General features: G+C 42.0%; 2 protein-coding genes across 2 annotated transcripts in view; both read right to left on the reverse strand.

The window, feature by feature from the left end:
• LOC118390239 (transcriptional regulator ATRX) overlaps window positions 1–10,607 on the reverse strand; it is a 43,427-nt gene extending 32,820 nt beyond the window's left edge. Inside the window, exons 1-3 of the mRNA XM_035780596.2 lie at window positions 10,337–10,607; window positions 211–320; window positions 70–125 (exon numbers count right to left, since the gene is read on the reverse strand). Coding sequence (XP_035636489.1) covers window positions 70–125; window positions 211–320; window positions 10,337–10,356 — 186 coding nt within the window. The 5' untranslated portion in view covers window positions 10,357–10,607. The remainder of the gene's footprint in view (window positions 1–69; window positions 126–210; window positions 321–10,336) is intronic.
• LOC118390240 (protein transport protein Sec61 subunit beta) lies at window positions 5,686–6,515 on the reverse strand. The gene has a single exon (XM_035780597.2). It carries the CDS (start codon window positions 6,398–6,400, stop codon window positions 6,107–6,109), a length of 294 nt encoding a protein of 97 aa, XP_035636490.1. The 5' UTR covers window positions 6,401–6,515; the 3' UTR covers window positions 5,686–6,106.
• Window positions 10,608–13,801: the final 3,194 nt, after the last annotated feature.

Genomic DNA, 13,801 nt, shown 5'->3' on the forward strand with positions numbered 1-13,801 from the left:
TAGATCTGCAACAATACTAAATACTCTTTGGTCTAGAACAGCCAATACGGATATTTTTCATGTCAATACCTCAAGGGAGGTTCGGTCTGTTGAGTGTGGCTCCACACAGTCCTTGGTCATTATACCTGTGAATTAAAATCAGCAGACAATAATGGCCAGACAACACCGCTGTACCTACTGAGTTAAAGGTGCACTTATTACAGTTCTCACCCTCAGGACTTTCAGTCACCAGTGTGTCGTCATCTTCCTCTGGAGCATGAGCCAAGAACCCATGCAGTTTGGTCACCAACACATTGAGCTTGCTCGTGCCAAGAGGAATGCTAAGAGGAATGACAGCCAAATTAATAAAAATCCAGCATACCTCACAAGTTTCTTTCTAGAAAGCTATACAGCTTTGTTTAAATTCCGAAGTATGTGGATATGCCATAGCTACTGGTATGATGTGAACGTTTCCGTCCTTGTCCTTCTCTGTCCCTTTACTTCAGAAACAGTTATCACGATTCAATAGGCTAGCTAGCTATTTTACCCTAATGCTAGCCCATTCATAGACATTGACTACTTTAAGCGCCTATTGATGAAGGCATCTTCTTGCTGGAAGAATTTTGTTAACCGATCCAACGCTTTCTCCAAACATTAACCGAACCGCAAGCAATACCTCTTTTGTTTTGGAAACATAAGGAAAACATTTTATATCAGCGAGAAATATCTTTTTTAGAAGATGCAACACATACAGTAGGATTAGTTTGCCTTTCGGCATTGTCATTTCAGAATATGTCTAAATATATCTTGCGCTAGTGTTTCAAAGGATTACTTCAATCACGTGTTGTGATTAGCTGTGATATTCGCCGACTGATTTCTCCCGCCGGAACAGCAACTATCGTCAAAATGGAAAGCTGTTCTGACTTTGTGGCCTCGTTATCTAGTGGAAATCGCTCTGTCATTTCCTGGTTGGTAAAATTCTACATCGTCTACTAAATTTCAGTTTGTGCGTAAACAAGCACTGAATAGTGTAGTGAATCATTGTACCAATAAATCGCTGTGAAATATCTAACAAATAACAAAACAAAAAGTTTTACAGCTGTTTGATGCTGGTTACTTTCCGGTTTCCACCAGCTGTAAAAACGATAGTTTGTTATTGATAAGATGCACCATACAGTAACATACATAACAAAATGTGGAAAACGTCGAAGGGTATGAACACTTTCCGAATAAACTGTATATACAAAAGCATCTGGACAAACCTTCAAATAAGTGGAGTTGGCCATTTCAGCAAAGCCCGCTGCTGAGCACATAGCCATGCAATCTCCATAGACAAACATTGGCAGTAGATTGTCCTCACTGATGAGCTTAGCACCGCCATAGAATGCCACCTTTCCAACAAGCCAGTTTGTCAAATCATACTTTATCACGTGCCGAATACAACAAGTGTAGACTTTACCGTGAAATTCTTACTTACAAGCCCTTAAACAACAGTGCAGTTCAAGAAGAAAATATTTACCAAGTAGGCTAAAAAAAAGTAATAAAGTAACACAATAAGAATAACGAGGCTATATACAGGGGGCACCAGTACCGAGTCAGTGTCCAGGCTAGTTGAGGTAATCTGTACATGTTGGTTGGGGCAAAGTGACTATGCATAGGTAAAACAAACAAACAGCAAGTAGCAGCAGTGTACAAAAGGGAGGGGGGGTCCATGTAAATTGCCCTGTTGTGATTTTTATTAATTGTTCAGCAGTCTAATGGATTGGGGGTAGACGCTGTTGAGGAGCATTTGTCCTAGACTCGGCGCTCCGGTCCTGCATGCCGTGCGGTAGCAGAGAAAAGTCTAACTTGGGTGACTGGAGACTGACAATTTTATGGGCTTTCTTCTGACACCGCCTATTATATTTGTCCTGGATGGCAGGAAGCTTGGCCCCAGTGATGTACTGGGCCGTTCACACTACCCTCTGTAGCGCCTTACGGTCAGATGCCATACAAGGCGGTGATGTTATTGTGAAGTGTAAATGTCAAGGAGCAACAACGGTTCAGCTGTGAAGTGGTAGGCCACACAAGCTTACAGAATGGGACCACAGAGTGCTGAAACGCGCAGCACGTAAAAATGGCCTGTCCTTAAGTTGCAACCCTCACTACGGAGTTCCAAACTACCTCTGGAAGCAACATCAGCACAACATGGCCGAGCAGCTGCACACAAGCCTAAGATCACCTTGTGCAATGCCAAGCGTCGGCTGGAGTGGTGTAAAGCTCGCCGCCATTGGACTCTGGAGCAGTAGAAACGTGTTCCCTGGTGTGACAAAAACAAGCTTCACCATCTGGCTTCTTTATCTTTCAGTCCGACGGACAAAATCTGGGTTTTGCAGACCCAAGGAGAACGCTACCTGCACCTATGCATAGTGCCAAATGTAAAGTGGAGGAGGAATAATGGACTGGGGCTGTTTTTCATGGTTCGGGCTAGGCCCCGTAGTTCCAGTGAAGGGAAATGCTACATCATACAATGACATTCTAGAAGCATGTGCTTGCACGGGCTACAGTTTGGGGAAGGCCCTTTCCTGTTTCAGCATGACAATTCCCCCGTGCACAAAGATAGGTCCATACAGAAATGGTTTGACGAAAATTGGTGGAAGAACTTGATTGGCCTGCACAGAGCCCTGACCTCAACCCCTTTGAAAACCTTTGGGATGAATTGGAACACTGACAAGACACACCTTATTACCCAACATCATTGCCCGACCTCACTAACGCCTGTGGCTGAATGGAAGCAAGTCCCCACAGCAATTTTCCAACATCTAGTAGAAAACAGCCTCAAGTCTTCTGGGAAGGCCATCTTCTTATGGCTGCAGGGGCAGTATTGAGTAGCTTAGATGAAAGGTGCCCAGAGTAAACAGCCTGCTCCTCAGTCCCAGTTGCTAATATATGCATATTATTATTAGTATGGAGTAGAAAACACTCTGAAGTTTCTAAAACTGTTTGAATGATGTCTGAGTATAACAGAACTCATATGGCAGGCAAAAACCCAAGAAGAAATCCAAACAGGATGTGGGAAATCTGAGGTTGGTCGATTTTCAACCCAGCCCCTATTGAATACACAGTGGGATATGTCAACCATCTGTAGAAACTTGACTGAGGCTTCTACTGTGTTGTGGAGCCGGATGGGAGCTGTTTGAGTCAGTGGTCTGGCAGAGCGCCAGGTCCTGGTCATGCGCATTTCACATGGACATAGGAATTCTACAGACGTAGGAATTCTCCGGTTGGAACGTTATTGAAGATTTATGATATCATAAAGATTGATTCTATACTTAGTTTGACAAGTTTCTTCGATCTGTAATATAACTTTTTGAAGTTTTCGTCCGACGTTCGGGTGGACCTGCACGAGCGTTTGGATTTGTGTACTAAATGCGCTAACAAAAGTAGCTACTTGGACATAAATAAATGGACATTATCGAACAAATCATGCTTTTATTGGTGAACTAGGATTCCTGAGAGTGTATTCTGATGAAGATTATAAATATTCCCTTACTTTTGACAATGTGATTTCTGTTGACTCCAACATGGCAGATAATTTATTTCTTTTTTCTGAGTGCCGTCCCAGATTATTGCATGGTTTGCTTTTTCTGTATAGTTTTTTGGAAATCTGACACAGTGGTTGCATTAAGGAAAGGTATATCTATATTTCCATGTCTAGCAATGTATTTATCAACATTTATAATGACTATTTTTGTAAAATGATGTGGCTCTCTGCAATATCACTGGATGTTTTTGGAACAAGTGAACGTAACGCGCCAATGTATACTGAGATTTTTTTTATATAAATATGAACTTTATGAAATAAAACATACATGTATTGTGTAACATGAAGTGCTATGAGTGTCATCTTTTGAAGATCAAAGGTTAGTGATTAATTTGATCTCCATTTGTGTTTTTTGTGACTCCTCTTTGGCTGGAAAAATGGCTGAATTTTTCTGTGAGTTGGTGGTGACCTAACAATCATTTGTGGTGCTTTTGCTGTAAAGCCTTTTTGAAATTGGTCACCGTGGTGGGATTAACATCAAGATTACCTTTAAAACGGTATAAGATACATGTATGTTTGAGGAATTTTAATTACGAGATTTCTGTTTTGAATTTGGCGCCCTGCACTTTCACTGGCTGTTGTCATATCGATCCCGTTAACAGGATTGCAGCCCTAAGCAGTTTAAAGCAAAAGGGATCAACTCCATATTAATGCCCATGATTTGAGTGAGATGTTTGACGAGCAGGTGTCCACATACACTACATGACCAAAAGTATTTCACAACAATTTAGATAAGGATATTACCCAGTGCTTGTTCTCTAACTGAAATTGAACTAACAGCGAAGAATTTTAGAAACCAGAAAATTTTGATTTTCACTAGAAAACACAGCCAAAGTCAAAACAGCTTTCCCAGTTTGACAACAGATGCCGCTCCGGCGGGAGAAATCAATAGGCGAATATCACAAATATTGTGGGTGAAACACTATCAATCCACTATTATCGCCAGATATATTATGTAAATTCTGAAATTAAAATGCAAATATTAAAATACATCCTGTGTGTAGCACCTTTATAGGGTTAGCATTTCCACAAAGCCATACAGTTGAAGTCGGAAGTTTACATACACCTTAGCCAAATACATTTAAACTCAGTTTCACAATTCCTGACATTTAATCCTAGTAAAAAAATTCCCTGTCTTAGGTCAGTTAGGATCACCACCTCATTTTAAGAATGTGAAATGTCCGAATAATAGTAGAGAGAATGATTTATTTCAGCTTTTATTTCTTTCATCACATTCCCAGTGGGTCAGAAGCTTACATGCACTCAATTAGCATTTGGTAGCATTGCCTTTAAATTGTTTAACTTGGGTCAAACTTTTCGTGTAGCCTTCCACAAGCTTCCCCACAATAAGTTGGGTGAATTTTGGCCCATTCCTCCTGACAGAGCTGCTGTAACCGAGTCAGGTTTGTAGGCCTACTTGCTCGCACACGCCTTTTCAGTTCTGACCACACATTTTCTATAGGATTGAGGTCAGGGCTTTGTGATGGCCACTCCAATACCTTGATTTTGTTGTCTTTAAGCCATTTTGACACAACTTTAGAAGTATGCTTGGGGTCATTGTCCATTTGGAAGACCCATTTGGACCAAGCTTTAACTTCCTGACTGATGTCTGAGATGCTGCTTCAATATATCCACATAATTTCCCTCCCTAATGATGCCATCTATTTTGTGATGTGCGCCAGTCCCTCCTGCAGCAAAGCACTCCCACAACATGACGCTTCCACCCCCGTGTTTCACGGTTGGGATGGTGTTCTTGGCTTGCAAGCCTCCCCCTTTTGCCTCCAAACAGTTCTATTTTTGCTTCATCAGACCAGAGGAAATTTCTCTAAAAAGTACAATCTTTGTCCCCATGTGCAGTTGCAAACCGTAGTCTGTCTTTATTATGGCGGTTTTGGAGCAGTGGCTTCTTCCTTGCCGAGTGGCCTTTCAGGTTGTTGATATAGGACTCGTTTTACTGTGGATATAGATACATTTGTGAAGATGCTGGAGGAATTAGGTACAAGGTCATTTGCTGTTGTTCTGGGATTGATTTACCCTTTTCGCAACCAAGTACGTTCATCTCTAGGAGACAAAAAAAAAAAAGATTCATTCTGTTTTGAGTCCATTTCCTGTACAATATCACAATAAAAATGGCCAAATGATGTTAAAACATCTACAGGTTCCAATTCAGGCTGAAATATATAGATGCTTACTGACGTCCTGATGAGGGGACTAGGTGCCTGATCCTTACTGGAGAGGAATCACCCATTGTCATTAACAGGACCTACAGCAGCCAGTAGGAGATGAGTCTCATGTCAGGATTCAGTCCTAGATGATCTGTGCTCAATGTCAACACACTGGTGATCTGCATTTCAGTTTGAGTTGGACACTAGACTGTTGCCGTGCTCTAAGAACACCAGACAGATTGGGGCTATACCACCCACCGGGACAGGCGAGTAGTGTTGTTGGGGATTCAGGTTGGTTGGTTGTTTGGTCCAGGTCTGATGTGTTAAGAAGCTGCGCCGCAGGGTCAGGGATTGAGGGTGAAGGGTCATGGGGCGGGGTTTAGGAGCGGGTGTACTTCCCCCAGATGTGCAGCATGAAGACAGACGCGATGAAAAGCAAACTCATCACCAGCACTGGTACTGGACCTACTTTGAGTCCTGGTGAGTCCTCAATGTAGAAGCGCCACATGCCCCTGTGCCGCCCGCTGACACTGGTCCTGCCTGCACTGCGTGTGCCACTGCTCGTTGCTTTCCTCTGTCGGACTGTGGATCCTTCTGCGCAGGGGGCTGCTGTCTTGCTGGGGGATCGGCTCCCTGCACCGACATTAGTTGCACTTGATGCTGGTCCAGGCATTTTAAGTTGCACTTTGGATTTCACTTTGAAAGAAAACTTCACCTGTTCTTCAAACTGAAGTCCACGTCAAAAGGGCAGCAGTGCTGTACACAAATCGCCACAAATTTAGAAGGAACGCATTTCTTTCTTGAGCAGTATGACAGCTACGTGGTCCCATGGTGTTTATACTTGTGTACCATTGTTTGCCCAGATGAATGTGGTACCTTCAGGCATTTGGAAATTGCTCCCAAGGATGAACCAGACTTGTGGAGGTCTACACTTTTTTTCTGAGGTCTTGTCTCATTTCTTTTGATTTTCCCATGATGTCAAGCAAAGAGGCACTGAGTTTGAAGGAAGGCCTTAAAATACATCCACAGGTACACCTCCAATTGACTCAAATTATGTCAATTAGCCTATCAGAAGCTTCTAAAGCCATGACATTTTCTGGAATGTTCCAAGCTGTTTAAAGGCACAGTCAACTTACTGTATGTAAACATCTGACGCACTGGAATTGTGATACAGTGAATTATAAGTGAAATAATCTGCCTGTAAACAATTGTTGGAAAATTGACTTGTGTAATGCAAAGTAGATGTCCTAACGGACTTGCCAAAACTATAGTTTGTTAACAAGAAATTTGTGGAGTGGTTAAAAAACTAGTTTTAATTACTCCAACCTGAGTGTATGTAAACTTCCAACTTCAACTGTTTATCTCCATTTACCAGGATTTCCGGTAGGAAAACGTGGCAGCGGACAACGTGACCAGGAAGATTTAAATTTACCGGCCATTTGAGAAATTTACCATACATTTACACATTGGGTGGGTAACCCATTAGGGTGTCCACCCATGGTGATCAGAATGACAGAAATCACATTTATAATTAACAAATAATTAACGATTTTACTGAGTTACAGTTCATAAGGAAATCAGTCAATTTAAATAAATAAATTAGGCACTGATCTATGGATTTCACATGACAGGGCAGGACGCAGCCATGGGTGGGCTTGGGAGGACATGGGGCCCACCCACTGGGTAGCCAGGACCAGCCAATCTGAATGAGTTATTACCCACAAAAGGGCTTTATTAAGACAGAAATACTCCTCAGTTTCATCAAATATCCGGGTGGCTGGTCTCAGACAATCCTGCAGGTGAAGAAGTCGGATACGGAGGTCCTGAGCTGGCATGGTTACACAGTCTTCAGTTTTGAGGCCGGTTGGAAGTACTGTAAAATTCTCTAAAACAACGGAGGCTTATGGTATAGAAATTAACATTCAATTCTCTGGCAACAGCTCTGATGGACATTCCTACAGTCAGCATTCCAATTGCATGCTCCCTCAAAACACGAGACATCCGTGGCGTTGTGTGACAGAAGTCCACATTCAAGTGGCCTTTTATTGTCCCCAGCACAAGGTGCACCTGTGTAATGATCATGCTATTTAAATCAGCTTCTTGATATACCACACTTGTAAGGTGGATGTATTATTTTGGCAAAGGAGAAATGCTCACTAACAGGGATGTAAACAAATATGTGAACAACATTTTTAGAGAAATAAGCTTTTTGTGGATTTGGGGGGGTCTTTTATTTAAGCTCCATTGCAAATTATAGCTCCTCACAGTAGGCCTATCTGAAAGAATCTTTCCAATAATCTCTCCCCCTCCATAATCACCAAGCCTGGTGTGAAAGAGCAAAATATCAGCCGATGACTGGATATATCCAGTTGAAACGTCAGAAAATACCTTTCCCTTGCAAAAACAGCTGTCTGTCCCAAGCTCACTGGTGTAGGAAGCTGAGCACCTGGAATAGGCTAGTTGAGACAATGTTGCAAGTTCAGAGACAACTTCATGCAAGATCCAGTCGATACAAATGTTGCACTTTATTAGTGAAAGGAAGGCCAACATGCTGAGTGAGTAGAGGTGAATGAAAGAACTGGAATTTTCATCCATATATTTTCTGTTTTATTTGTTGGCTTTATCCATTTTAATTAGTTGACAATGGAAGTTATAGGCCAACAGCTGCATTGGCCATCTCGGGAGTTCCATGCGCTCATTTAGGCTATTTAACCGACAATGTATCAATGTGGTGCCTTAGCATTGGTTGAATTTTTGCTTTGATATATCATTTTAATTACACTGAGCAAAAATATCAACACAACATGCAACAATTTCAGTGATTTTACTGTTACTGTTTACAGTTCCTATAAGGAAACTAGTCAATTTAAATGAATTCATTCGGGCCTAATCTACAGATTTCACATGACTGGGAATAGATACCTTAAAATCAAAGGTAGGGGAGTGGATCAGAAAACCAGTCAGTATCTGGTATGACCACCATTTGCCTCATTAGAGCGACATCTCCTTCGCATAGAGTTGATCAGGCTGTTGATTGTGGAATGTTGTCCCACTCCTCTTCAATGGCTGTGCAAAGTTGCTGGATATTGAACACGCTGCCGTAGTATTCGATCCAGAGCATCCCAAACATGCTCAGTGGGTGACATGTCTGAGCATGCACAACAGGTTAAGTTTGAATTTCATTGTATTAATCATTCTGGCTGGTAAGGAACAGTTACATGATGTTGCAAGCATTAGCTTCAGGCGATATACCAATTAATTGTGTATTAAAGCCTGATTAACCAGACTAATGTCCATGTTACAGCCCTTGATTACAGAAGGTACACAGAGGCGATCACCTGTGCCAATTAGCTATCTGCTCAAACACCTGTGTGTAAGTTACTGGGGAGGAAGTGTAGTTTTACAACTGGAGGCACACAGCATATGATCTGTACAAATCTGCAACGGTAAGTGTATATTTTTATTTGAAAGTTCCTTTCTGGCTGATATGAAAGGGCTATTATGTATTTTCAAAAATCGTTTTGCAAGCGATGATTGGCTTTTCTAAACGTTAAAACAGTGTCGGAATTGTATACTGAACAAAAATAAAACATGTAAAGTGTTGGTCCCATGTTTTATCTGCTGAAATAAAAGATCCCAGAAATGTTCCATACACAGCTTATTTCTTTCAGATTTTGTGCACAAATTAGTTTACATTCCTGCTAGGTTGCATTTCTCCTCTGCCAAGATAATCCATCCATCTAACAGGTGTGGCATATCAAATAGCAGATTAAACATAATCAATACACTGGTGCGTGCACCTTGTGTGGGGGACTAAAAGGGCACTAAAATGTGCAGTTGTCACAATGCCACATACGCCCCATGCTTTGAGGGAGCGTGCAATTGGCATGCTGACTGCAGAAATGTCCAACAGAACTGTTGCTAGAGATTTGAATGTTAAGTTCTCTACCATATGCCACCTCCAACTTAATTTTAGAGAATTTGGCTGTACATCCACCCAGACTCAACCTCAGACAACGTGCAACCACGCCAGCCCATGACTTCCATCCCTGCCCTGTGAAATTCAGGGCCTAATAAATTTAACTCACCATTCGGATTTCCTTATATGAACTAACTTATATTTGAAATTGCATTTAAACCCTAAGGTTATCTCCGAGAGCTACCCTAAAAAAAATTAAACAGGGCCAGTTTTCCCAAAGGTATCTGAAGACTAAATTCACCATATTTTCCTAACGTTGAACTTAGCCTTAAGATGCTTTTGGGAAACCGCGCTCAGATCATTGACAAACCAATTAGCTATCTAGCTCGTTAGCTAACGTTAATGTACGTCATTCAACTAACGTATAGCTAGTTAGCTAGCAGTAAAGTTTGTTCCCTAGCTAGATAAATATCATACAATAACGTTGGGTAAACATAACTAGGTGTATCTTGATGTATGTACTAATGATGTAAATGTCAGAAGTTCAAGTCGGACTAGTTTGCTTGAATGTGAGGACTGAGTACTTTAGGAAGCTAGCAGGCAGCAAATAAGCTAGCTAGTTACGGTTAGCCATCTACGGCTTGCCCTACTAGCTACAGTAGCTTGCTGAACGGTCGATATGTTTGTTACCTGAGCATCTCTGCGGACATCTTGAGCTGGTCAACGGCACCTTATGCAAACGGCGCGCACTATATGGGCTTACTCCCACAAAATTTCACAATTGCCCTCATTATTGCAGGTAATTTTTGTTTAGGTCGCTAACACAATGCAATAGGCAGACTTGCTACGCAATAATGGCGGTGTTTCTCGAATGCTTTCATCATTGCGACTGCGCAAATCTGAGAATGGGCGCGTTCCAGTCTGTCCTGTGTGGTCGGAGCTGCAGTCATTTTGAGTTCAAATGTTAATTTGGCCGCTTCCTGGACATCTTTTTATAGTAGGCTACTCGAGTTGCGCAGATGATCTCACAGTCACAACGCATGGGAGCCACATTGGTATTGTAAAGACCCTTGGGTCACCCTTACCATATCCCCTAAGTGGGTTAATAAGGATCGGACCATTTTTTCAATTTTCGACTAAAATAACACCCAAATCTACACAGCAGGGGTTCAAACTGTAGAACCCAGTTCCTACATTTGAATATAAAAATTGATTTTATCAAACAAAACTATGCTACATTTTATCTCTGGGACCCTCAGGGTGACAAATCAGAGCAAGATCACTGAATGTAAGTACATTATTTACTTTCAGAGGTGAATGTATCAAACCAGCCATGATAAAAGTTTTTGTTGTTATGCACAAACAATAGCATGGTATTTTTTCACTGAAATAGCTACTGTAAATTGGACACTTCAGAATGTAGGCTTTCTGCCCATATAAGACATGTCTATGTCCTGAAAAATGTAATGTTACTTAAAACGTCATTCTAGTCACATTGGTTCGTTCGCAAGTCTGCCTGTGGACTGGGAGACCCAAGTTCAATACCTGAACGAGGCAGTGCACAGTCTTTGTTCACTGCACTGGTATCATAAGTAGGATGGTGTTTGTGGCCACAGCCACACTCTCCTGAATGAAGAGGGTAGGTAGTGGAACAAGTAACAACCTGTGCCCCAAGTGGGATAACCCTATAGGAGCAGTGGTTAGCACTGGGGAAGCTACTCTGAAAATATCGTCTTCCAAGCTACCAATTACTAAACTACCTTCAAAGGGAATTTCAGTTGGGATGGAACTATTGGCCCACAACATTTGATTATAATAGACCAACGACTGTTCATCTTGGTAAGGGGGTGGGCTTGTGTATGTAAATTTACTAACTTGCACATGATCAGGGCCTGGTTTCTGTGTTTTTGTATTGGGCTGATCTTAACTTTTTTGTACATAATCTTTACATCATCTTAGCTTAACACACTCCCTGCTATTAGGATGTCCTGTATTCATGACAGCCCTTGGGGCCCGATACTTCCCTGACAGGTTACGTTTACCTTTATCTGGTTGTTTTCTAGATTTCACCTGGTTCTGCATATGTATATAGTGCTGTATATGTTTTCCTTTTCTTTCTTTTTTATATCGTTTTTCACCTTTATTGCTATCTTTGAGAGTATGGATTAATTATACTAACCACATTCCCTGTGTACATCTGTTTTTGTTCTAGTAGAAATAGATCTATAACAAGTTCTATTTTATCCTGTATCTGATATTATGACACCTTGTGGCCCTTTTGGGTACTTTAGATTACCACAGGTGTCTGCAATTACCTCTGGCTCACTGTGTGGCCTTATCTGTCCCGCTATTGTTTGTGGAGATATGTTCTGATGAAGGTCGACTGACTGAAAGCTCAGCTATAATTAAAAACATTTGCATCTGACTGGAAGTGTGCAGAGACTTTTTCCTGTTTCTACATAATGTTTCTGCCATCGTTTCCTATGACTGAAAAGAGTTCTGGACATCAGAACAGCTATCACTGACCTCCATTTGGACAACGAGTTCTAATTCAATGAGTCGGAGACATATTGATTATTGTAGACCAGGCCCAAATCCCGACACTCGATGAAGGATGAATGAGATGGGCCTATAGAGGCTGGTGTGCGGGATACCTGAAAAGACCATGTTGAAGAGTGGATAAATTGCCTCTACGCTTCGATCTATTGGCATGTCACCTGTGCAACCACTGGAGAATAAACTGCATGAGCTCGGTTTGAGACTATCCTATCGATGTGATGAACTGTAATATCCTATGTTTCTCAGAGTCGTGGCTGAACAAGGACATGGTAAATGTACATTTAGATGGTTTTCCTATATATCAACAGGACAGAACGGCTGCATCGGAGAAGCTCAGAGGTGGTGTGTGTCTCTTTGTTAACAACAACTGGTGCGCAATCTCTAATATTAAGAAGTCTTGAGGTTTTCTCGCCTGAGTTAGAATACCTCATAAGTTGAAACCACACTCTTTACCAAGAGAGTTTATATTTTTTGTAGCTGTCCATTTACCACCACAAACCGATGCTGGCACTAAGACTGCACCCAAATAGCTGTGATAGGGCCATTAGTAAACAAGAAAATGATAACCAACAGGTGACTTTTGGCAGGTGACTTTAATGCAGGAAAACTGAAATGTTTAACCTCATTTCTACCAGCATGACACTAGTGAACTAGAGGCCAAAAAAACTCTAGATCACTTTTACTCCACACACAGAGACGCATAAAAATCTCGCCCTCGCCCTCCATTTGGCAAATCTGACCATAACGTCATCCTCCTGATTCCTGCTTCCAAGCAAAAACTCTATCAGGAAGTACCAGTGACGTGCTCAAGAATCAGATGCTAAGCTACTGGACCGTTTTGCTAGCACAGACTGGAATATGTTCCAGAATACATCCGATGGCATTGAGGAGTTTATCACATCAGTCATCGGCTTCATTAATAAGTGCATCGTTGACATTGTCCCTACAGTGACCATATGTACATATCCCAACCAGAAGCCATGGATTACAGGTAACATCCACACTGAGCTAAAGGTTAGACCTGGTCAATACAGGACAAAGATCAAATCCTACTACACCGGCTCTGATGCTCGTCGGATGTGGCAGGGCTTGCAAACTATTACGGATTTCAAAGGGAAAACCAACTGCGATCTGCCCAGTGACGGGAGCCTACCAGATGAGCTAAAAATCTGTTAACTGGTGTAATTGTCCTGTCTTATCTGGTGTCCTGTGTAAATTTAAGTATGCTCCCTCTAATTCTCTCGCTCTCCCGCTCTCCCTCCTTCCCGGAGGACCTGGGCCCTAGGATCATGCCTCAGGACTACCTGGACTGATGACTCCTGGCTGTCCCCAGTCCACCTGGTCGTGCTGCTGCTCCAGTTTAACTGTTCTGCCTGTGGCTATGGAATCCTCACCTCTTCACCGGATGTGCTATCTTGTTCCAGACCTGCTGTTTCTGAATCTTTCTCTCTCCCGCACCTGTTGTCTCGACCTCTGAATGCTTGGCCATGGAAAGCCAACTGACATTTACTCCTGAGGTACTGATCTGTTGCACCCTCTACAACAACTGATTGTTATTTGACCCTGCTGGTCAGCTAAGAACAATTGAACATCTTG

This window comes from Oncorhynchus keta, chromosome 11, assembly GCF_023373465.1.
Source record: "Oncorhynchus keta strain PuntledgeMale-10-30-2019 chromosome 11, Oket_V2, whole genome shotgun sequence".
NCBI classification, from domain to species: Eukaryota; Metazoa; Chordata; class Actinopteri; order Salmoniformes; family Salmonidae; genus Oncorhynchus; species Oncorhynchus keta.